Source organism: Dromiciops gliroides, chromosome 2 (genome assembly GCF_019393635.1).
Source record: "Dromiciops gliroides isolate mDroGli1 chromosome 2, mDroGli1.pri, whole genome shotgun sequence".
In the NCBI taxonomy this organism is placed as follows: domain Eukaryota; kingdom Metazoa; phylum Chordata; class Mammalia; order Microbiotheria; family Microbiotheriidae; genus Dromiciops; species Dromiciops gliroides.
Window position 1 is genome coordinate 58,293,785 of NC_057862.1, and position 25,632 is coordinate 58,319,416.

At 44.3% G+C, this 25,632-nt stretch overlaps 1 protein-coding gene across 4 annotated transcripts in view; it reads right to left on the reverse strand.

Moving 5' to 3' along the window:
• DLG5 (discs large MAGUK scaffold protein 5) overlaps positions 1-25,632 on the reverse strand; it is a 153,846-nt gene that overhangs the window by 39,685 nt on the left and 88,529 nt on the right. For 2 of the 4 annotated variants that reach the window (XM_043983415.1, XM_043983416.1), the window contains exons 6-13: positions 23,866-24,125; positions 21,096-21,408; positions 17,117-17,347; positions 12,356-12,540; positions 10,661-10,786; positions 3,983-4,115; positions 2,035-2,162; positions 1,281-1,456 (exon numbers count right to left, since the gene is read on the reverse strand). In XM_043983415.1, the coding sequence (XP_043839350.1) occupies positions 1,281-1,456; positions 2,035-2,162; positions 3,983-4,115; positions 10,661-10,786; positions 12,356-12,540; positions 17,117-17,347; positions 21,096-21,408; positions 23,866-24,125 (1,552 nt within the window). The remainder of the gene's footprint in view (positions 1-1,280; positions 1,457-2,034; positions 2,163-3,982; positions 4,116-10,660; positions 10,787-12,355; positions 12,541-17,116; positions 17,348-21,095; positions 21,409-23,865; positions 24,126-25,632) is intronic. The other 2 variants (XM_043983417.1, XM_043983418.1) reach the window with 1 other exon arrangement.

Below are 25,632 nucleotides of genomic sequence, written 5' to 3' on the forward strand. Positions count from 1 at the left end.
TTTTTGCTCCTCTTCCCCCTCCCCCTGACCCCCACCACTGCCTCCACACTTCAGATGCCCAATGCTATATGACCCCTACCACATACATCTAACTTCTCTCTTCCCACTCAAGATGCTAAGGACAACTGAATGAAGGAAATCACATGGATATACTGACTCAGTCTGCTACAAATTAACGCTAACTACAATTACGGTGTTCAAGAGTGAACAGTTACCCTTTTAGTTCGATTCTACCCTAAGTACTCTACCTCTCAATCATTTAACAAGGACTGATTAAGGGCTTACTGTGTGTGAGGCACTGAGCAAGGCTCTGGGAATACCAACCTTCATTCTCTTCTCAACTGTGCTTCTGCCCCCAAGCAGGTACCTCCACCCTCCCACACTGATGCCACTTTTCTACTCCCTTATACATTGTCTTCGATCATTACAACATAAGCTCCTCGATGGCAGAGACTGTCTTTTTTCTTTTCATTTGCATCTCCAGCATGTAGCACGAAGTGCATGGCACATAGTAAACATCCAACAAATGACTGTTGTCTGCCCGTGGTCGAATTAAACTACCAGGTGATTAAGTTTACTCATGTCTAAACCCCCAAAGCCTACCTGCAATAAAGTGAAGCATTACTGGGCAACTCTGACCCAATAACATGCCAACTGTGTTTATTGGTCTATAAATGAATGCTAGAAACTCACCAGGTGAAACAATTCTCTTAATTGTGTTACCTACAAGTCTCTTAAAGATAAAATGGGGGCAGCTAGGTGGCGCAGTGGATAAAGCACCGGCCCTGGATTCAGGAGTTCCTGAGTTCAAATCCGGCCTCAGACACTTGACACTTACTAGCTGTGTGACCCTGGGCAAGTCACTTAACCCCACTGCCCCGTTTAAAAACAAAAAACAACAAAAACAAAAACAAAAACAAAAAGATAAAATGACAGAGATTGGACTAATTCAGGGGCTCTTAACCTTTTGTTGAGTTATCAGTCTAGTCAACGAACCCCTTCTCAGAGTAACATTTTTATATGCATAAAAAAGGAGACCAATTATGCTGAAAAGTTATTAGAATATTTTAATTAAAAAACAAAAACAGAAAACAAACATGGTCCCAGACACCAGGTTAAGAGCCCCAAACCAGACAGTCTCTACATCGGGTTCTGCTTCTGATGGTCTGTGGTTCTCAGCTCTGAGTAAGTGCAGGTAGAGAGCCCCTCTCCCGTCTCCAAGATTACAGATCAGCCCCAGTACTCTGAAAAGGCATCTGCTGAAGCCCCTGGCCTGTTACCTTTGTGTCCAGCCAGGTTAATGTGGAGCGGCGTTATCACTTTCCCTCCCAGAGACTTCCTTCTCCGGACCACCATGTTAATGACCCCTCCACCACTGAGAACAGCCTTGACCACCTGCTTCTTGTCCTTGTTGGTGAGGTCCACGTCATTGATTCTGAGCAGCCAATCATTTACCCTGGCAAGGGGCAACACCAAGTCATTACCAAGCGAGGCCTGTGAAGCAGATCTCTCTCCACCCCCACTGGAGGGAAGAGTTCCCATCATCTCCCTCACCCCCCCATTCAGGCAGGTTTTAACCTCTATGAAAGAGCTACACATCCCCCAGTAAGCAATGCCATCCTCCTGTCTATTGGAAAAGAAAGAGCCAGACACAGCCCACCCTTGCCCCACCCCAGTGTCTGCTGGAAAATTGGGCAAGAGAAGCAGTGAGAAGAAGGGAGGAGGCATTTGACAGGAAGGTAATGGAGACCATGCATCTCATTCAGGAAAAAAAAGACAGTTTTGCAGCTTTGTTGAGAAAAGAGAATAGGTCAGAAAGAAGAAATAGATTCTAGAAGTCACTACGATTGTGAGATTTATTTATGTACATCTTCTTTGGCTCAGCATGGACCCAAACTGAAGACAGAAATCTTGAGTTTGGCAAAGATTCTAGTGTTTCTACCCCTGGTCTTCTCCCCCCACCCCCACCCGATCCCACCCCATCCCATTGTCCTAATTTCCCCCCAAAACCACAGACCAACCCATTCCAATTACCTTAATCGCCCATCTGCAATGCTTCCCTTGTCGACTTTAGTGACAAAAATGCCACAGTCCCCAGGGAGATAGGGTTCATTCACACCTTCTGCCACATCAAATCCAAGTGCCTTCAAATCCATATCCTCCTATACGAAACCGCAATAGAGCACAATAAAAGGAGCAGCCAAGAGAAACAGCTTAGGAAAGGGTGAGTTTGCACCAACACAAACCCACACACTGAGCAGATGCTCCTCCTCCTCCTTCCTCTCTGTTCCCACCCAACGTTGCAAAGTCACCCCCAGTGCCTGCCACTCAACAAGGCCACTTCAGTCACAGCTTTGGAAACAATTAATTGAGGGAAGGGAGGTGGCACTGGACAGACGAGAGAGTCACCACTGGCTCCAATGTAAGTTCTGCTGCTGCTCGTTATCTGTGTGAACTTGAGTCATTAAACAGCCCTGGGTCTCAATAGCCTCATCTATAAAAACGAACTATGTGACCTCAGTTCTCATTCAGCTCTAAATCAATGAGTGTCTAAGGCTGATTCACTTAACCATACAGTACAAGAAATAGAGGATCTCTATTTCTCTTCAACATCAGTGAGCTAGCTGTTTGTACAACAGGTCAGCACAGGGAACTCGTTTATTTATTTGAGGACTAGGGCTTGAATGGGGAAGACAGAGAGAAAGGACCTAGCAGACTACACTTTACCAGCTCTTACTTGGCCACACAACTTTTGCTGGCTTGACCGAGTTTTTTTATCTTTTTTTTTTTTAAACTTGGGAAAAGTTCTGTCCCTCTCATATATTCTATCCACATGTTCTTATGGTTCAATTATTTCATCTATTAACATTTGTTCCAAACTGCCCTCTTCTTTTATAATAGCTTCAGCAAGAGATGTCAGAGGCTGTGAAATATCCAGGAAGACTGCATAGGCTGTTGCTACCAATCCCAATAAAGAAGCATTTGAGGTATGGTGGAAGGAGAGAGCCAGCCTCAAAACCAGGAAGAACTGAGTTTGAGTCCTGAATGACAAACACTGGCTGTATGACTTTGGGTAAGTCATTGAACAGTTTAGGACTCTTAGCTAGAGTGGGCACCAGATCAAATTGTAATAGAGAAATGTTTAACAAAATAAGTAAAAATACAATACAACATAGATAATGTTAATTTGTGGTTTTCTGAAGGCCCAGGCTGCAGAGATCCCTTTTTTCTGCTCTAAGTAACAACCTATAACTAAAAGTGGCAGAGAAGGGGATGACCTATATTGGGAGAGGGAATTTCCTCACCTGGGAGTTCCTATATCAATTAAATCACCAGTACAATCCATTCACCTTATTCCTTTTTTTTTTTTTTTTGGTGAGGCAATTGGGGTTAAGTGACTTGTCCAGGGTCACACAGCTAATAAGTGTCAAGTGTCTGAGGCCACATTTGAACTCAGATCCCCCTGAATCCAAGGTTGGTGCTTTATCCACTGTGCCACCTAGCTGCCCCATTAACCTTATTCCTAATAAGAAAAAAAAAAAAAAACTGAATGTATTCCCCTCCTTCAGGGGAAGATATCAATTATATCAAGAAAGACTGAATATCTAATCCAAATGATTGCCAAAGACTTGGATACATCTCCTTGAGAGGATGCCTCCAAATCCCCCTAACCTAGACCCCAAACCTGTGGCAAAGAGAGGGAAGGGAAACAAGCATTTGTATATAGTACTTATTATGTGCAAAGCATTTTACAAATACTATCTCCTTTGATCCTCATAACAACCCCAGGAAGTAAGTGCTGCTATTATTCCTATTTCACAGTTGAAGAAACTGGAGCCAACAGAGGTCAAGGGTCCCACAGCTAGAAAGTGCCTCAGGCTGGATTTGAACTTAGGTCTTCCTGTTTCCAGGCCCAGCACTCTACCTACTGCACCACCCAGGTGACTCTTTCTGGGAAGAAAGAAAGTTAAAGTCAGCTTACTCTGTCCTTTTCAAACTCTACTATTTCTGTTTCCCACTCCATAGAATCCGTGTCAATGGCCGAATCATGGGAACTATGAGCCATCAGCTGCCGGAAACGGGCTTCCTTTTCCAGCTGGTTCTCCATTTTTTCCCTATGGAAAGAGAGAATTTGAGAGCTGAGTCCCCAGGAACCAGTTTAATCTTCCTGCCTCTTGTATTGCCAAACCACAGGAAAGTTCTCCCAAGGCATCTCAAAAGCCTAAAATCATCCATTAAAACTAAAGGGAAAAAAGGAAGGCTCCATATATACCCAAATAATAATAGCAACATTTTTTTATGGTAGCTAAGAACTGGAAACAAGGAAGACACCCATCAATGGAGAAGTGGCTACAGTACATGAATGTGATGGATTTATTATTGTACTCTAAGAAAAGGCAAATCTGACTACAGAGAAGCACTCGAAGACTTACCAAGTGATACTGAGTGAAGAAAGCAGAGCCGACAAAACAATATACTAAATGACTGCAATGAGGTAAATAAAAAGCATCACAAAACAACAGAAAACAAACATTCCAAAATTATAAAGATTAAGCAGAAGACACATGCCTCTCCCCCTTTTCAGGAGAATGTCCCTAAGTATGGAGCATTGCATATATTTTCAGACTTTTAAAATATATTAATTAGTTTTGCTGGGGGAGGAGGTTTGCCCTCCTTCTTACTTTTTTTCTTCTTTTTTTTTTTTTTTGACCGGGGCAGGGGTGGGGGGGGAACAGGTCCAGGGCACTGAGGGTTAAGTGATTTACCCAGGGTCACACACAGCTAGTAAGTGTCAAGTGTCTGAGGCTGGATTTGAACTCAGGTCCTCATGAATCCAGGGCCGGTGCTTTATCCACTGTGCCACCTAACTGCCCCTAACAGAATATTTTTTTTAAAGAGAAAAAGAGGGAGCAGCCAAGGGGCACAGTGGATAAAGCACTGGCCCGAATTCAAATCCAGCCTCAGACACTTGACACTAACTGTATGATCCTGGGCAAGTCACTTAACCCCAACTGTCTCACAAAAAAAAAAAAAAAAATTCTGTGAGGTAGGTCCTACTAAAAAATATTCTGTTATAGCGGATGGGTCTCTAGTAGAAGAGGGATATAGGGAGAAATTCAGGTAATATAAAAACAAAAGGTATCAATAAAATATATTTTTAAAAAATATTCTTTGTTATATGGGATGGTTCTCTCGGAGAAGGGAGGGAAGAAATATAGGGAAAAAAACCTGTAAAAAACCAAAACATCTATAAAATATATATATATATATATGTATTTGTTTGGTTTTTGGTTTTTTTGGAGGGTCAACGAGTTCTTTCTCCTTTCTCCTTTCACACCTTTCATTCTCTCCAGTTAAATCAGGAAATGTGGGACACACCTTATTTTAATAGATTGGAAGGGTGGTTACAATAATATAAATTGTTTCCTGCTTGGCAGAGCAGGCAGACTCTCCACAAGCAAAAGTTGGGAGTATAGGGAGGGAAGAGAACCAGACACTAGGGGTAGGCACAGGGACTAGAGTCGTGATTCACTAGTGTACAGAATTCCTAGGTAAGGAAACTCCCTTTCCCAATGCAAGTCAGCAGCACCTTCCTTGTAACTTTTTTTTCTTTTTTTTTTTTTTTAGGGCAATGGGGGTTAAGTGACTTGCCCAGGGTCACACAGCTAGTAAGTGTCAAGTGTCTGAGGCCAGATTTGAACTCAGGTACTCCTGAATCCAGGGCCAGTGCTTTATCCACCGCACCACCTAGCCGCCCCCTTCCTTGTACCTTAACAGGAAAGTCACTTGCCACAAGAATCATATATCCTGAATATATCAGAGGCAGCTATTGGGCCAAGATTCTTTATGGTGTTTAAGCTAGATTTCCATCCACTTTACAACATGCTGTCTCTAAAAAGTGTCATCACAAAGAACTCATTTATTTATCCAAGAACCTCCATTTGATAAAAATTTTTCACCTATTTTTAAAATTCTTTTTCTTTCTTTCTTTCTTTTTTTTTGCACAGGGCAATGAGGGTTGCCCAGGGTCACATAGCTAGTAAGCATCGAGTATCTGAGTCTGGATTTGAACTCAGATCCTCCTGAATCCAGGGCCAGTGCTTTATCTACTGCACCATCTAGCTGCCCCCCATTTTTTTTTATTCGAGGAAAAATTCTGTCCAAAAAAGTGTGACTAATAAAACACAGGTGCCCATACCAAAGAAGAATGGGCCCTCTGGCCCTTCCAACAAGCCTTGCGAGCCTGGCTTCTCACTTCAATTGAGATTTTTTTGTCCTTGCCTGGTATCCATTCTTGATTATTTCTTTTTTTTTTGCCCAGTCCTGTAACTTTATCAATGTAAGGGTCTCCCAGCTGAGGAAAAATTGTCTCTACTTATTCAGATCATCATTCAGATTCATTTTCCTATTTTGAGTTCCAAATTCCCTCCCTTACCCACTGAGAAGGCAAGCAATGATACCCATTATATATACATATATATGAATTCATACAAAACATCTGCAACTGTGACCTTAAAGGGACCAAGGTTTCAATGACTTGCCCAGGATCACTCTGCCACTGAGTTAGGGGAAGAACCCAAGGCATCCTGTCTCTAATACCAGCCCAGCTCTTTACCCACTAGGCCAAGAAGCTCTTTTGATACTCACAATTACAAAAGTTTTAAATAATACAGTGGCAACAACTGCCTCTCAAGTTGAGAGCCCAGGACAGGAAAAAATTGTGAGGTTCTTGACTTTAAGAATTCTGTAAATATTTTACTTTTTCATCTTTTTTCCCCTCCTGGGGGCTGAAGATGGTCCCTGCTCATATGCCATTCCATTCAATGGAAATAGCAAATGGTCAAAGAAAGGGAAGGGCCAAGAGTTACTATGGATACTCCATGATGCTGCTTGCAAAAGGGGGATTCCCCCCATATTCCCCAAGATTAAGTCTCAGAATCTGACCATATTGTCTTCCATCAGTATCAGCTGAAAAATCCTCTCTCCTCCATGAAGCCTTCCCCTAGCCCATATCCCTAGACCTGATAGGGTACTTATTGCACCTAAACACTCTAATCACCCAAGTATACCATTCCTCTGCCCCCTACGTCCTACCTTCAGTGTTAGTTTTCTTTCAAAATATGTATGACTTGGGGCGGCTAGGTGGCGCAGTGGATAGAGCACTGGCCCTGGAGTCAGGAGTACCTGAGTTCAAATCCGGCCTCAGACACTTAACACTTACTAGCTGTGTGGCCCTGGGCAAGTCACTTAACCCCAATTGCCTCACTAAAAAAAAAAAAAAAAAGAAAAAAAAAGAAAAAGAAAAAAAAAATATGTATGACTTAGCTCCCTAAACAGAGGATCCAACCCCACGATCTCGCAGACACAGACCCCAGGCATGCTGCGCCAGAGGAACTTACACCCAAGCCTCCAAATCAACTGCGGCACCAGTGTCTTCTGGAACTAAGCTTACGGTCAGGTGAGAGGGCTGAACGGCTGGCAGGGGGTGGGGGGAAATACAGGGGTGTTTGCGGGACCTAAGGAGGAGTTTGGCTGAACCACCCCAGCAGTGAACCAGGAAGAAATCATGAACAGTGGAAGGCCCAGGTCGGGGAGGGGCACAGGCTTGTCAGAAGCTAAAAACCACCACAGCACACAAAGTTCTGCTGGCTGGTTAATTAGCAAGTTGGCTTGAGGTTATCTTCAGACCAGAGAACAGGACAGGCGAGAGAAAAACCTGCTCTCCCTCAAACCGAAATACTTGGGACCCTCTGAAGCTTGGGACCGTGTAGCTTGGAAGTAGGGGCCGCACTGTAAGAGGGAGTTAAAAGTCAAGTAAAAGATGGCAAGATGAGCAAGCAAAGAAAATTGAGAACTACAGAAAGTTTCTTTAGTGACAAGGAAGATCAAGGTGTACCCTCAGAGGACAATAGTAACCTCAGGGCCCCTACATCCAAAGCTCTCAAGAAAAATATGAATTGGTCTCAGGCCATATAAGAGCTCAAATGGGACTTTGAAGAGAAAATAGGAGAAACAGAAGGAAGATTTAGAGAGGTGGAGGAAAGAATGGAAAGAGAAATGAGAGCAATGCAGGAGAGTCATGAGAAAAAAGTCAACAGCTTGAAAAGCCAAATGGAAAAAGAGATAAAAACGCTCTCTGAAGAAAATCATTGCCTAAGAACTAGGATTGAACACATGGAAGCTAGTAACTTTATGAGAAACGAAAACACAATAAAGCAAATCCAAATGAATAAAAAAATAGAGGGCAATATGAAATATCTCCTTGGAAAAACAGCTGACCTGGAAAATCGATCCAGGAGAGATAATTTGAAAATCATGGGACTACCTGAAGACCATGACCAAAATAAGGTTTAGACAGCATCTTCTAAGAGATTGTCAGGGAAAATTGCCCTGATATTCTAGAAGCAGAAGGTAAAATAGAAATTGAAAGAAATCTACTGATCATCTCCTGAAAGAGATCACAAAATAAAAACCTCCAGGAATATTATAGCCAAACTCCAGAGCTCCCAGGTCAAGGAGAAAATATTGCAAGCAGCTAGAAAAAAGGAATTCAAATACTGTGGAGCTCCAATAAGGATAAAACAAGATCTAGCAGCATCTACATTAAAAGACCAGAGGGCAGGGAATATGATATTCCAGAGGGCAAAGGAACTGGGACTACAGCCAAGAATCACGTACCCAGCAAAACTGACTATAATCTTTCAGAGGAAAAAATGGGAATTCAATGAAAAAGAGGACTTTCAGGCACTTGTGATGAAAAGACCTGAACTGAATAGAAAATTTGACTTTCAAATACAACATTCTAGAGAAGCATAAAAAGGTAAAGAGGAAAAAGAAATTATGAGGGATATTAAAAGATTAATCTGCTTACATTCCTACATGGGAAGACAATACTTTGAACTCATAAGAACTTTCTCAGTATTAGGGCAGCTAAAAGGAATACACTTATATAGAGGACACAGGTCTGAACTGAATATGAAGGGATGACATCTCTGAAGCATTTATTTTGGGTTTATCCTTGTTCTTTGTGGGACAAGCAGGGTGGGGTATCTTATCTTTGGGGCTGGATTTGGGCTCAGGCCTCCTGAGTCCAGGGCTGGTGCTTTGTCCACTGTGCCACCTAGCTAACCCATGATGACATCTTTAAAATAGGGATGACGGGTAGGAGGAATGCACTGGCAAAGAGGGAAGGGGAGAGGTGGGGCGGGGAGAGGTAGCTCACATGAAGGAAATAAGAAAAAAGCTTATGGAGGGGAGGGGAAGAGGGGGAACGAGTGGGGGATTGAGTGAACCTTACTATCATGAGAATTGGCTCAAAGAGGGAATAATATACATACTCAAGTGGGTATAATAATTATTTTTGCCCTGAGGGAAAGTGGGAGGGGAAGGAGATGGGGGGGAGGGGGGAGAAGAGGGGAAGGAGGGAAGGGCAGATTGGGGGAGCGAGCAGTAAAAAGCAAAAAACTTTGAAGTAAGCTGAAGATGTTCTGCCTAACTGCACATGTATGACATTGAATTGCTTGATTTCATAGGGAAGGTTGAGGAGGGAGGAAGAAAAATTTAGAACACAGTATTAGCTCAAAGACCTTAATCTCATCAGAGTGAGCTCAAGGAAGGAATAACATACACACCCAATTGGAAGGAGTAACCTATTTAACCCAACAGGAAAGTAAGAGGGGAAGAGGATAAGGAGGGAAGGGTGAAAGAAGGGAGGGCAGAGCAGGGAAAAGGGCAGTCAAAAGCAAAACACTTGAGGAGGAATAAGATAAAAGAAGATAGAAAATAGAGTATTATGGGAAGGGAAGAGGATGGAGGGAAATAGTTATGATGATTGACTATAATGGCAAAATGTGCGGATGATACCTACTTTGCTGGGCTTTTATGAAGAAAATTCTTTGTCAAGTTTAAGGTACTATATAAAAGTTATGATGAACAGGATGCTATCAGAAAAACCTGGAAAGATCTACATAAACTGAAGCAGAGCGAAATTTACTGTATACAAAATAACAGCAATAGTGTAAGATGATCTGCTGGGAAGCAAGGCAATGATCCAATATAACTCTGAAGGGCTTATGAAAATCGCAATCCTTCTACAGAGAAAGAACTGATGGTATGTGAAAATAGATTGAAACATTTTTTTTTTTGGACAATTCCTTAATCTGAAGTTTTGTTTTTCTCTGTTTTCCCTCACACCTAACTAATGTGGAGATGTTTTCCATGACCACTCATGTATAACTTATATTAAATTGCTGGAGTTCTTGAGGGTGGGGAGGAGGGAAGGGAGGAAGAGAAGTTAGAACACAAAGTTTTAAAAAATTGATGTCAAAATTTTACATGTAATTTGGAAAATAAAATCCTAAACAGAAAAAAATAAGATAGGGTGTCAATTTTGGAATTGTAAAAGTATGTTTTGATGTCAGGTGAAATTATATACCATACATTTTTATTTAATTCATTCAGAAAAAAAAGTAGAAATCCAGCATTTCCATATGCCCTGTGAATTAGGGGGCAAAGGCAAAGCAAAAGGGACCTTTCTGAGAGCAGAAAACCAAGCCAGGGTAGGTGCTGAAAATCCAGCCCTCTAGTCCAGTGGTTAAATCAGTAACCAAAGACTTCAGTGAGTCCCTAGGGGCCTGAGGAATTCTGGAGAGCCACATACTTCAGCTCCTTGAGCTCTCTGCCCGCATCATTCTTTTGTTTCCTCATATCATCCAGGTTGCGCAAGGCTTCAGCCAGGTCACTCACTGCTCGGTCCCTCTCACGCCGGAGGTTGTCACACAAGGTCCTGGGGGAAGAGAGTAGAAACAGAGATGAGAGAAGGTGAATCCTAGTCAGCTGACCACTAGAATGTAATATAAGAGTAAAAACAGTGGGCAGCTAGGTGGCACCAAGCTGCCCTTTACAAGGAGTGATAACAGCTAATGTTTACATACAACTGGCTTGTGGACAAAATGTTTTCTGCACATTATCTTGTTCACCTTTACAACCATTGGTGAAGTAGGGAGCATAAATATTATTTTCCCCATTTTCAAGAAGAGGAATGATAATTAATAATACATCCATCTAACAGTGTAATATTTATAATTATTTCATATAAATTATTTCATTCAAACCTCACAAGAATCCTCCTAAGTATGATCATAGAGGACCAATAAGGCACATTATCTACATCCTGACAGAAAAGTGATGATCTCAAGATGCAGAACGAGATGCCCAATGCGGGAATTTGTTTTGTTTAATTTTCCATCTTTGTTACAAGGGTTGCTTTTCTTTTTCTTTTTTTCTTTTCTTTTTAAACTGGGGAAAGGGGAGAGTTAGATGGTGCAGTGGATAAAGCACTGGCTCTGGATTCAGGAGTACCTGAGTTCAAGTGTGGCCTCAGACACTTAAAACTTACTAGCTGTGTGACCCTGGGCAAGTCACTTAACCCCCATTGCCATACCCAAAAATAAATAAATAAATAAACTGGAGAAAGGATAGGGAAAAGAAAAGAACTTTTATTAATACAAAAGAAGCTCTGATAATTTTTAAATTCTACAAGAAATATATCATTCTGTCCCCATTTTATAGAATAGAAAAATGAGGTAGGAAAGAGGTTAAGTGACTTTACCCAGGTTGATATATGAAACTAGATTCAAACCCAGGTCCTTCTCATTGCAAGTTCAGCACCCTACCTACTATACACTGCCTAAAAAAAAAGATCAGAGAAGAATCTTGTCCAAGGTAACATGGGGGCAAAGCTAAGACTCAAACCAATACAAAATACCACATGTTTGTGAGAATTTTCCAAGTGCATTAACATTTGTTATCTCATCAAATGCTTATAACACTCCTGTGAAACAGATAGATAGGGGGGTACAGCTATTACTGTCTCTGTTTTGCAGATGAAGAGAAAGTGACTGCCCAAAGTTGCAGAGCATCTAAGTAATGTTACTGGACTACAATCCTAAGTGACAAGTTATTTGTCCATCGAAATACTTGGGTTCCAGTCCACCCATTTACTGCATGCCTCTAAGTATATCCCTTCTTGTCCCTGGAAAACAGTTGCCTCCAGGGTCAAAGGACAGGGTGAGCCTAGATGGGAGCTTTCAAACTCCCAAGTGAACCTGATGAAAATGAAATTGGGAAATGTAGGTGAAAATACAAGATAACATGGATTATGATGGAAGAGCACTCAGTAAATGGGATTTGATACATCGAGTGGGGCGCCTAGCCTAGCACCTCACACCAATCGTTTACTCATTGATTAAAGGATGTATGAGATGGGCCCTGAGGGAAATGTTGGAGGGAGTGGGGGTCCACAAATATCCAAGAGAGAGCCCGTCACCACCTGGGTCCTAGAGTGCCAAATTACCGTATACTCTCCCTCTCCGCCACAATCTTGTCTCTTTCCTGGAAGGCCCAATCTCTCCTACATTTCGCCACTTCTGCCTCTTGGGTGGCTTCCTTGAGCTCCTGGGACATGGCCTCATACTGCTTCCGGAGCATTTCGATCTCTTTGTTGGCTCTCTCAATGTCCAGGGTTGCCGAATCCTGTATCTATGAGATCAGACAGATTGGAGAGGTTTATGGATACACCGGAGCATGCTAATTTTAAATTCCACTCTCTTGGACCCTAGGCATATAACTAAGGCCCTCTGAATCTTCTCAAAGGACAGAACACCAGGGCTGTGACCAATCCCCGCCACATTCCACGATGACCCAACCAGCCCCCTCCAATCCAATGCTATGTATCCATCTATCATGGTTTAAACTATGATAGAATGGGGCCTGACAATAACTCTTCCCAACCTGGGCAGATGCCCAGATGTCCATAGGGACCCTACTTCAGCAGAAGCATCTGACTACCCTGAAGGCTATTGGTTCTCCAAGTACTCTATCTTGTATCTGATTTTATCACAGAATCACAAATCTGGAAGAGAATTCAAGTTGCCCCCTAAGCAAACACATACCCAAAAGGAAGTCCTACTCCAATTCCTACTCCTATTCCTACAACACAAGTCAGACAGGTGTGCAGCCTCAGCTCAGACTTCCTAGGAGGAAGGGGAACCCATTACCTCCTGGGACACTCTACTCTTCAACACTAATAATCGTAATTTTTTTCCCTCATATCAAGCCTAATTTTGCCTCTGAAACGTCTACCCTTAGCCATGGTTCCAGTCTCTGAGGCCAAACAGAACAAATCCATTCTTTTACACATGACAGTCCTTCAACTATATGAATGCAGAAATCACGCCTCCCCTGAACCTTCATTCTACAGACTAAGTTTCTCCATTTCCCTCAGTCAGTCCTTCTATTACATAGACTCAAAACTATGCAGCAGCAGCAGATATTTATTAGGTGATTACTATGTGCCAGGTGCTATGCATTATCCTAGATGCCCTCTTCTCTGTGGGGTCCAGAACCAAACATAGCATTCCAGATGTAGTCTGACAAGTGCAGAGTGCAAAGGGACTATAACCTCCTTATTCTTGAAAGTGAAGCTGGGGCAGCTAGGTGGCGCAGTGGATAGAGCACCGGCCCTGGAGTCAGGAGGACCCGAGTTCAAACCCGGCCTCAGACACTTAACACTTACTAGCTGTGTGACCCTGGGCAAGTCACTTAACCCCAATTGCCTCACAAAAAAAAAAAAAAACAAAAACAAAATGAAAGTGAAGCCTTTTTTTATTTTGGTCTAGGACTACAACAGCTTTTTTGGCCATTACATCACACGGTTGAATTATATAACAAATCTTTATCAGACAGACTGCTGTTTAATCCATACCTTGTACATCCTGTACTTGGAAAGCTGATTTTTTGAACTTAAACAAAAAACTTTACATTTATCACTACTGAATTTCATCTGATTGGAACCGGTCCAATGTTCTAGCCTGTCAAGATCTTTTTGAATCTTGTCTCGGTCAGACAAGTTGTTACCTAGTCCCCTGGACTTTGGTTCATTGTGTTACGATTTTACTAGGTAGATAGCACTGGCCACACACATAAACAGCCAGCCCCTGAGGGAAAGGGAATCAATATAATAATTTGGAAGGTGTTTTAGCACATCGCATCCTAGCTACTGGGATCTGGTTAGGCTCGCCAATGCATACATTAAGAAAAAATGCCCAATCCAAGTAAGATCAGTCACCAGAGAAGACAGGGAATAAATAATGGAAAGATCAAAAGTAAAAGCATCCCCTCCAACGACCTATCATGTGTTTATTTGTTTCTTTGGCTTCCATCGAAGTTCTGCTTTCTCTAGGACCTCTTTCCCAATGCTCCCTCTTTCCCCTGCTCCCAGCTGCTTTGCCTTTACTCAAAAATCACCTTCTATATACTCTCTAAAAAACAAAAACAAACAACAAACAAAAAACAAAAAAACATACTCTGTATCTCATTTCCGTGTTTGTCTCTCTCATTAAAATGTAAGCTCCTTGAGGGCAGGGCTATTTTTGTCTCTTTTTTGTATTTCCATTGCGTGGCAAAGTACTTGGCATACAGTGATCACTTAGTAAAGGCTTCTTGACTGTTGCCTGCAAGGTAGCTTTTCAAAGACTTTGGATATCTCTTGTGAAGTAAGAAGAGAAACCTTCTGTGGAAGAATAACGGCGATCTTTCATCATGCAGTTTTACAACAAAGATTACTACTGGGTTAAGAAGTCCCCTTTGCTCCCACTTAAAATCTCCAAAACTCCTGACCTTGGGAGTTTTAAAGTCGGCTTATGACCAACAAGTCACAGAATTCAAATTAACTGGGGAAAATAAGGTACCTTCTACCACCTTACAAATTCTAGTTCTAATTAGACTCGACCTCTAAGGTCCCTTCCAATTCTAAACAGGATTATAATATTCTATTAATTTCATTTTGTACGAGTCAACAAAGCCAGTTTTTCATCTTAGTGTGAAAACAAACTATTCTTCTGCCTTATTGCTGTAATAAAGCCCAGGCTTGCCCCTACTAAAAACTCTGGAAACTCATGCCTCAGGGTGACAAAGGGATAGCTAGGATCATCTCAAAGGATCGTAGATGCTTCACTTCCCCAAACCAGGAGGCATGTCAAGAGCACTCATCTCCCACATTAGCTAGCTTATCTAATGGAGCAGCCTGGGGGTTCTCTAAAAGAGTGCTGAAAACCAGACCCAGCCAAATGAACACCATACCCTATAGCCAGGAAGGCTATAGGCACTGAACCTCCTCCAAGAGGCAAACAGCGTGAAAATGACAGAATCGCCATCTGTCTATTTGTGCTTCCAACTCCCCACCCCATCACCCAGTTACCCAGAGAGAACAGAGGGAGAAATGTTCTAGCTCACTATGCTTCTGAAAGACCTGCGGGAGGTTTTTCCAATCAACCAATGAAATATTTATTCAAACATCTGACTGATAGAAAAAGCAATTTCCTGTAGAAGCGAAATGGGTTAGCATACTTTTCTCCCCCTGCCTATTCCCTGATGTTCTTTCTGGCAACTGAGACTCAGAAATTGGAAATACAAATTCAATTCATTCCCCAAAGGCAAGATTTGACATAAACAGAGTCCCCCTTTCACCCCAAACCTCCTTTTTCTCCCCAGAAGAGCAAAGCAGACACCAAGACAGCCTTGACACAGAATTCCACCAAAGGCACAGGGACAAAGACTCTGACCCTGAAGCACAAAAAAGCACATGGCATAGCGTGGAGCGAGACCACATTCAACAGAGACAGAGCTTTGGAGCACGGGAACCAGTGAGGAGGCTTCCTACCTCATCAACCTCAGCAGACTCAGGCGCTAATCCAACCCAAAGGGGAGCTACTGAGGCTCAGCTCTTCACTGGAGAAGAGAATACCTTTTTTTTCTTTCTCATACCTTCCCCCACCTCTCCCTCTCTCCTCCCTGATGCTATCAAACACAGAATAACACAGCACAAGATTATACTAAGGTCAGCCCAGCGTCTATAGACTACCACTGGGGAGGAGTTTGGGGAGGGTAGAAGGGGATTAAATTAATTGACTCCCCACCCCCACCCCAGCAAAGGCCTCTCTACCTAAAAAAAGATGCCCAAACGACTATAATTACTTTATGTGGAAGAGAAGAGAAATTTGGGAACTAAAAAAGGGATCGTAGAATTCCAGAGCTTAGAGGAATCTCAATCCAACGTCTTCCATTTGACAGATGAGGAAAGTGAGGCTTAGAGGTGAAAAACCCAAAGGAACACTAACTAGTCAGAGGCAAAGTCAGGACCAGCACCCTGGTTTCTTAAGTCCCCAGTGCAGGGGCACATTTTGCAATACCACACAACCCTGGTTGGGTGGAATTTCAAGACTTACTGCCATAGTCCTCTGGTTCGTCTCTCCACATCCATTCTCTCATGGCTCCAAACCTCTATTCGAATGCCAATTAGGTTTTCCTAGAGTACAGATCTGACCATGTTACTCTCACTCTCAAACCCTAGTGGCTCCCTACCACCTCCAGGATCCAATATAAGGTCTTTCTTCTCACACCTTCCTCTCCACTCACTCTACAAACCAGTTGTTGAACCCAACACTCCAGCTTGAGGCCGTGCCTTTCCCCTGGCCATCTCCTGTGCTTGTAACACTTCCCTTCTTACCTTTGCTCCCCTCTTCAAGACTCCACTCAAGGCCTGCTTTGTACAGGAGTCCTTTCCCAGTCCCTCTCTTCTGCTAGCATCTTCTCCTCTGAGATTGCCTTCCATTCACACTGTGTGTCTGCACACACAAGTGGCCCCCACTCACACTGAGTATAAGTGTCTGCATCTTGTCTCTTCTATTGTCCTTTAAGGGTAAGGACTGTGATTCGGACATCCTGGCCCCCGCACTGAGCATGATATCGGTCATACAATAAACACTTAACATATGTTCGTTGACCAGCTATTCTAATCCAGAAAAGCCAATCACTAAAGGTCACCGATTGCCCAATGATGATCCATCTATCCCCTTTGCCTCCCTCACTGGGCTCACGTGGGTGGTCTCTGGAGAGCTGAGAAGGCTTTCTTCTCCCCGACCAACTCAGGCATGGGCCACACCCCCAAATTCCCAAGCACAGTTCTGGCTCCTGGTAGGAGTGCGGTTCACTCCCCAGGCTACATAAAGGGAGGTGGGGGCTGGGGAGGAATCCACCTAGGGGAGGTGGTCAGTACCTGGCGAGCTTGGTAATATTCCCTGAGCAGATGGTCTCTCTGGATGATAGCTTCTGTCCTCTCCTTCCTGGCCACATCTCTTTCCTCCTTCACTGCCTCTATATCTTTGCAAGCTTGATCAAGCTCTTTTTGGGCTTCCGCCTTGTCCTTCACCTCGTAGCAGTATTTTTCCAGTAACTCATTCCTCTCACAGACTGCCCGATCTCTTTCCACCAGAGCTGAGTTCAGCTCCTAAAACAAGAGCCCATCGTTGGCACACAGGTCACATTGAAGAAAGAGAACAAAAGTAAATTTGTCACCTTCCCTCTGGCCAAGGACACACCAAAGGTACTTTCTACACAGGAAGTTCCCATTCTATCAAGAACAAGCCCCAAAGCTTTGCTCAGGAACCAGGGCAGAAAGTAAGAACTGGGTTAACCCAAGCTGGCACGGGAGAACTTTGGAAGGGCCAGCCTTAGGCATTGATTCTCAGCCAAGGTGATCCAGAAGGGCCTGGGCACCCGGCAATGGGCAGTGCAGCTATGGCCAAAGAGGTGACCCAGGACAATTGTTAAAACGTCCTATTTGATGACCAGGAAAATCATGTTTGTTGGTCCTTAAAGTCCTATGCTTCTCTTTTTCAGAGCATGGGCTGATACTTGGGTATGTCTACCCTTAAGAAGGTATGTGCCAACATCGTTCTGTAATCAATTTCTCCACTGAACATGAAGGCTGGAGAAATGTGTGCAGGGGGGGTCAGAAACCTGAGGTGGTTGTTTCCAATAAGTGCAAGCAGATGTTGGCATGGTGCCCTTCCATGTCCTCAGAGAGGTGGCATTCAAGCTGCCCTGGGCGGTCACTCTCTCCTAGTAAGTGCAGTGAGCCAGGACAGGACCCAGTCAGCTGATGGGTTACACTCACTCCATGACCTTCAGAGAACTCCATAACACGTGGCTGAGGGGTCATCACACTGACCCTAATGCCCAATTCCAGAGGAGGAAGACATTACAGAATCCCTATATATGGCGGCAGGGTGCCAAGGGAAGGAGCAGGACTTAAGTGGAGGACTCCATGTGAAAATTCTCAGCTGGCTGGAAGACTGTTTGATGCAGGAGGCTGCTCCTGGTTCAGTCCCTATTGACTACTCCCCCTAACAGATGCACTAGGCCAGAAGAAGGAAGAAAGGGGGAATGGGGTATAGAAGAAGCAGAAACAAGGGGACAGAGAGACATACAGAGATTGCTCTTTGCCTTCTCATGGACCAGCATTGGCAGTATGAAGGACTGAGGTAGATGAAAGTATGTTCTGTTTTCATCAAAGATAAGAGGTCCTCCAAAAATCCCTAGGGAACCCAGGGTAGTATTTTCCACTTGGGAGGGAAATACAGCCTCCAGCCAGATAGGTCAGGCATCCACTTAGAATCATTCAGCACAGGTGGAAAAAAAAAAAAAAAAGCAATGTCAGGAAAATGCCAACCAAGTGTCCACAAGGGATGTGAGATGAAAACAACCCTTCCCCAAGGCCAAAAAAGCCTTGTACACAGCTCCAGGCTGACAGACAGGCAGGCAGCCTTGGAGCCAGGGCTGGAGAGAATCATACCCATCCACCGTCTAGGCTCATCGGCTCCCTCATAGCAGCAAAGACCTGCTTCCAAGAGGCATTAATGAAGGTTAGGAAAGGAGCTACTGATCACTCCAATAACCCCCAAGAAAGAGCATTTTGGGAAGCCCAGCTGTGACCGTGGCATAGCTTTTTTAACAGAGGGGGAAAAAAATTGCCAACTCTCTTACTCCCCTCCCTGGGAGGTAGATTTGGGGGAGGGAGAAATTAGATGCAAGGAAGGGAATTTTTCCTCACCCTGACAAGACTAAGGGAGCTACCAACCTGGAACCCAAGGTGCTAGCTAAGCACAAAAATGGTTTGATTTTGAGCAAGGTCAAGTTGCATAAACTTATGCTTCTTATTATAACTCCTGCCCTTTGTCCCCTAAGAAAACAGTCAAAGAAAATCATGAGGCAGATGACCAGAGGCCAAAACAGCCGAGCACCCCCCTGGGCTGCTAAAGGGGCAGCTTCCAGAAATCACCCCCAGATCCCACCCCCTCTGCCCATGTCACTCAAGCTGGGGAGGATCTGCCCTCATCTAAAATGCTAATGCAGTTACTCCTTAATGGGTGAATCCATTCCCCAGTTGCACCTTTTAGAGACTGTGATGAAAGTGCAAATATTAGGACATTCCCATCATGGCCATATTGTGTCAATGATTTACCACATAGGACCGGCACTTGATGTTTGATGTTGGCTTCCCGTCGTGTGACTGACAACACAAGAGCCTGAAGTCCACACCTGCTACCCACTCCACACACACGCACGCGCACGCATGCACGCACGCGCGCACACACACACACACACACACACACACAGACTGGCAGAAGAGCAAAGACATACGGGCAGAGAACAGTTCAGACAAGGGAAAAAAAAAAACACACCCTGCCATTCACTGGAGGATACCTGGAAGACCAGGGAAAGGTCAAACACTTAAAGTAATGTGGGACGCAGCAGGGCTAGGCATGGTGGGTCAAAGTCACTTCTGCATGTCACGGTGGATAGCCAGACTCATGAAACAGGGAGGCCAGGCAGTGGGAGATGAATGAGTCAAGCACTATGGGCAAAGATATGCCACATGACCTTCCTCCCATCCCCTTTCCTCCTGTTTCTTCTCCCATCCGTCATCAAACATTGCTATAGAGAAAAAAATCTTGGATGACGCAGCTTCAATTGGAAAAAAGTCTAACCCTGCTCCAGTGAAGGGAGAAAGGAGAGAAAATCCATGCCCAGAAGCCTAACCCTAGAGGTGGTGGTTGCTATGGGCAACCATGGACTACACTCAGGCTGCCCTGACTTTCAACGATCTACACCCCAGGGGCAAGAGCCAAGTTTCAGAGGTTAGTAGCCCTCTTCCTCCTTCCTTAACACTTTAGCAGGTCTTAGGAGACGGAGGCTGAGGGTGGGGTAGAAACCATCTAAGCAGAGAGACACCTCCAGTGGCATCTCCCAGTGTGGCCTGTGGCACCAGTTTCAACCAAGATTCTGTGAATTAGCTGTTAAGGGAAAACTTAGTCCAAAGGGCTCATTCCTTAAGGGGCATATGTATTCATGGAGTCCGGATATCATCTGAATGCATCTTGGCATAAAACTCTTCATGCAACAAACAGTACGACCTTCCCAACCACTCTAAACTGTGAGGCTCTTCAGGATGGAAATAATAATGACAATGGACATATATGGGGCGCTGAAGTTTGCAGAACAATTTGCATGCATCATTCCTTTTAACATTTCCAACAACCTGCTCAGGTAGGTGCTCCAGGGATTACTATGTCTATTTTATATATGAGAAAACTGAGGCTCGATGGTGAAGAGGAGGAATTTGAACCCAGGTCTCTTGACTCCCAATTCCGGTCCAACACTCTTTCCAGTACTGTCTTGCTGCCTCTAACTCCATTCGTTCTCATTCTCTTCCCCTATCCTCTGAACCCCAAACCCATTAACTCCGAGCTCCTAGAGAGGCAGCAAGGGAACAGTAGATAAAAAGCTGAACCTCAAGTCAGAAAAACCTGAAATCCAGCCTTAGACACTTACTAAATATGTGACCCTGGCACCTCAGTTTCCTCATCTATAAAATGGGGAAAATCATAACATCTATATCCCAGGGTTGTTGTGAGGATCTAATGGGATATTTGTAAAATGTTCTGCAAACTTTAAAGTGCTGTGTATACTCTCACTATCATCCTCAGAGAGAACCGAACAAAGTGGTCGTGATAAACATCTGCTGCAGAAATTCAAAGAATGTAAGTCCTGGGTTACCTTCACTAAAGAAGCCTTGAAGACGGGACTTCCAAGGAACATCTCCACTTGGGTTTTGCCTTTTGTACCAGCTCCCCTCCCTCCTCTGCTAGTGGGCAGCCCATGCCCCCCTGAAGGGGAAGCTCCCATCCGTCTACCTGTCTCAGCGCCTCCATCTCTTCACTGGCCACCCTTTTCTCAGAGGTGGTGTTCTTCAGCTTGGACTCCGCAAGCTCTAGCTCCGTCTGAAGTTTGTCCAGCTCCTTGATGACCTGGTCCCTCTCACTCATGATGAGCTGATACTCATTGAAGACAGAGTCCCGCTCCTCCTTGTACTTCTCCGCATCCTTCAGGGCCTTCAGCTGCATGGCCCTCAGCCGGGTCACCTCTGACTGCAGGCGCTCCATTTCCCGCTGAAGCTCCTTATTCTGGACCATTGCTTTGTTCAGGTCCTGCTGCATCGTCTCAAACCTACAGGGAAAAAGGGAAGGGGGGCAATGAATGGGGCCAAGTCCATGGAGAGATGGCCAATTTGGTCCCTCAACCCACTGCCTTTTTTTTTAATCCCATCAATGCCACTGAGTAACAAAGCATGAAGTTTCAAATGAAACTCCCCTATTCCCCAACCAGAAAGTCAGAGAGCATCAATGCCCCTAAAAGAGACATTTTTCACAGTCCTTTGCCAGATGAAAGGTACATCCTACTTCTTCTACCCTAGAGCTGAGCTCCAGGCCTCCCCCCACCCCCGCCCCCAGGGTAATGAGGGTTAAGTAACTTGCCCAGGGTCACACAGCTAGTAAGTGTCAAGTGTCTGAGGCTGGATTTGAACTCAGGTCCTCCTGAATCCAGGGCCGGTGCTTTATCCATCTAGCGGCCCCAACTCCAGGCCATTTTTTTCCCCTAACCACCCACCCAGATGACAGAATTTTGGAGCCCAAAGGAATTCAGAATCATCTAACCCAACCTCTTCATTTTACAAACAAGGGAAGTGAAGCCCAGAGTCAGAAAAGTGACTTGCCCAGAATCACGCCACCTATCAACCCCACCTGAGCTCCCATTCAGATGGTCAGGTCTGTTCCACCCCCAGACAGATCAACCTAGAAGGCACTAGAAGTGATGAAGACTTAATATCTATGTAACACATCCAGTTTACAAGGAATTTTTTATCACAACCATTCCACAGGGCAGAGAGAAAGAAGCATTACTCTCATCTGACAAAGCAAATGACAGCTCAGAAAAGCCATGCCCATCATTCAAGGTCACACAGAAGGTCAGTGGCCATGCTGGGTCTTGAACCCAAACATTTAAACTCCAAGATCAGGGCTCTCTCCATTATCTCACACCCTCTCATCACCCTGAAATGTCTTGATACACATCTGGCAGACACTAAGTCAGGGACGGGGGGATGGAGCCCTACAGTAGGGACCCTTCAATCACAAAGTTTACACTTTGGTTTTAAAATAGAAGTTTCTAGAGAAAAAGGACTATAGCTTTTACTAGTATGGACCATATATGGAGCACAGTACCTTGAGAACAGCTAAGAGGCATTTGCAAAGGTAATAATTTGAGGGATACATAACTTGCTTTTTTTTCTTTTTTTGCACAGGGCAATGAGGGTTAAGTGATTTGCCCAGGGTCACACAGCTAGTGTTGTGTCTGAGGCCAGATTTGAACTCAGGTCCTCCTGAATCCAGGGCCGGCGCTCTACCCACACTGTGCCACCTAGCTGCCCTATAACTTGCTTTATAAAGAAAGCCATTCTTAAAACCAGAAGTTCACTCACATGCAGGGTGGATAACTTTCTACAAATTAAAGTCTTAGAGAATTGCCTGGAGGCAATTCGAGGTAAAATGACTTGCCCAGGGTCACACTGTCTGAGACTGCATTTGAACTAAAGTCTCTGACTCCAGGACTTGTGCTCTACCCATTGTACCACTTCAATGCCTCTTTTCTCTGTGCACACACCCTCCCTTGCCCCACATCCTCATAATTCATGAAACAACCATGAAAAATGCTTTTTATCTACAGGTGGCTCATTAGAGCTCATTCATGTGTCCCCATATAATAACCATTACAGGTTTCTCAAAGGAAATATCACTAATCTTCAATCACAGTATGAATAGGATTCTCACTGGACACAATTTTTCCCCCTTCAGTTTCATTTAAAGGGCCACAAAGGAAATGTCCAGATGGTCCTTGGTTGTGGCTTTGTAATCCCCTCAACAGAACATGAGCGGGAAGAATAGTACTGCGGACAGAGCTGAGTCAGGCAGACCTGGGTTCAAATCCTACCTCAGACTGTTACTAGTTGTGTGAAACTGAACAAGGCACTTAACCTCTGAGGGCCTCAGTTTACTAATCTGTAAAAAAGAAGGCCTCTAAGATGTCCTTCAGCTCTACAGACACCAAGACCGCTCCCAAACTGACCAGGACAGCTCCCAGTTGCCTCCATTGACTCCCAGAAAGAGCCCTGGGTCAGAAATCAGGAGAAGTGGGTGCTAGTTCCCACTCCCCGACTCATCAGCTGTATCATCCTGAGGAAGACCCTTCAAGTCTCTAAGCTTTATTCTCCCAACCCTTCATGGAAACAAAAAAATCCCTTCCCTGCCCTTCTTCTTCAGGATGGTGAGAAGATGGAAATGGGATCACATTCCATGGACTTCAGGGGGTCGGGGATGAAAGCCGGGATCAGCCTTGTCCATCAACAGTCCCATGGCTGCATGGGCCATGTCACCCAGACGGATCGTCTCAACCGGACCTTCCCAGAGACTCCTCTCTGGGCACAAGCTGAAGACCCTGTCTCCCCTGGACCCCTCTGGCCGCCCCCTGGGGTGGCCCAGCCACCACCCAGACCCCTCTGGCCGCCTCCTGGGGCTCCCGGCCACCACCCAGACCCCTCTGGCTGCCCCCTGGGCCCCTGATCCCTACCGCCGGAGAGACAAGGAGCACTGCTGCTGGAAGTGGAGGGATGCGTCTCTCTGCTTCACCAGGCTGTCAGCCTGCTTCTGCAGGCGCCTGTTTTCTTCCTCCGTCTGCTCCAGCCGGCTCAGGTCGCTGTTGTGATTGGCAACCTTCTCACTATACCGCTTTCTCAGCCCATCGTATTCCTTCTTCAGCCCCTCCAGCTTCCCCACAGCTGCATCATACAGCGCGTTGAGGATCTCCGACGACCCATTCTCCTTCAAGACCTAAAAACACAAGTGACGCATTTACCAAGGGCTCTGGGGCCAAAGGGGAAAGGCTGCTAACCCTCTCCTAGGTGAGGGACAGAAGGGTTTGCCTGCCCTCAAAGAGGCTTACAGTCTAAGGCAATAGAACCCTCATCTCGGTGTTAAATAAAGAAGGAAACTGGTGTTAATGGTAGGCAGGAAAACCAAGGATTGGAGGCCATTTTTAAAGCCCCACTTTTTCATCTGTAAAATGGCTGGGCTAGATCTCTAAAGTCACCACCATTCTGGTCATTTATAGAGGCCCTTGGGTTATCTACGCATTATTACATCCCATGAAATCACCTCAGCGATTTAAGTGACTTACTGAGATCTCCTTGAAGAATACTCCAACCTCATTTATCTTAGGAAGGACAGGACATGATTTTTTTTTTTTTGGTGTGGAACTGGGGTTAAGTGACTTGCCCAGGGTCACACAGCTAGTAAGTGTTAAGTATCTGAGGCCGGATTTGAACTCAGGTCCTCCTGACTCCAGGGCCGGTGCTCTATCCACTGCACCACCTAGCCACCCCCAGGACACGATTTTTTAAAAAATATCAATTACAGAATTTAAAAACCCTATTATGACTTCCAAGTACACATGATATGAAATGACTTGAATATCCAGCGTCATTAAAGAATGAAGCAGGGAAGTGGCATGGTGCAGTAGTAGTGGAAACTCAAGTGAAGGAGACCTGGGTTCAAACTGTACCTTTCCTGTTTTGTATGCACCATGCCTAGAATTCATTGCCTCCTCACCTCCATCTCAGAGAATTCCCTTCTTTTTTCAAGTCAGTCAGGCCCCACCTTCTCCTCCAAGCCTTTTCGTGATTCCCTCAAAGGCTAATGCCCTCCCTCCCCAACTACCTAACCTACGGTATTTCACTATTTTCTATTTATTTGCATTTATTCTCTTTAGATTGAGTCTGTACATACTTATAGATGTGCTTTTATCACCTGACAGGATGGAAGGCTCCTTAAGAATAAGGATAATTGGGGGCAGCTAGGTGGTGCAGTGGATAAAGCACCGGCCCTGGATTCAGGAGGACCTGAGTTCAAATCTGGCCTCAGACACTTGACACTTACTAGCTGTGTGGCCCTGGGCAAGTCACTTAACCCTCATTGCCCCCCACCCCCAAAAGATATCTCTAAGAACTGACACAGGGCTCAGCAAGTAGGAGGTATTTAAGAAATTTTTTTTGTTTGGTTTATAGTGCCATGTATATGCATCTATATGTGTGTATATTATAGTGCCATATATATGAACTACATATAAATATAGCACATATATACATGTATATATTATATTGTAGTGCTATATATGAACTACATATATAGAGCACATACATACGTGTATATATTATAGTGTCATATATATGAACTACATAAATATGACATATACATGTATATACTAGTATCATATATATGAACTACATAGAAATATAGCACATATATACGTTTATATATTTATATTGTAGTGCTATATATG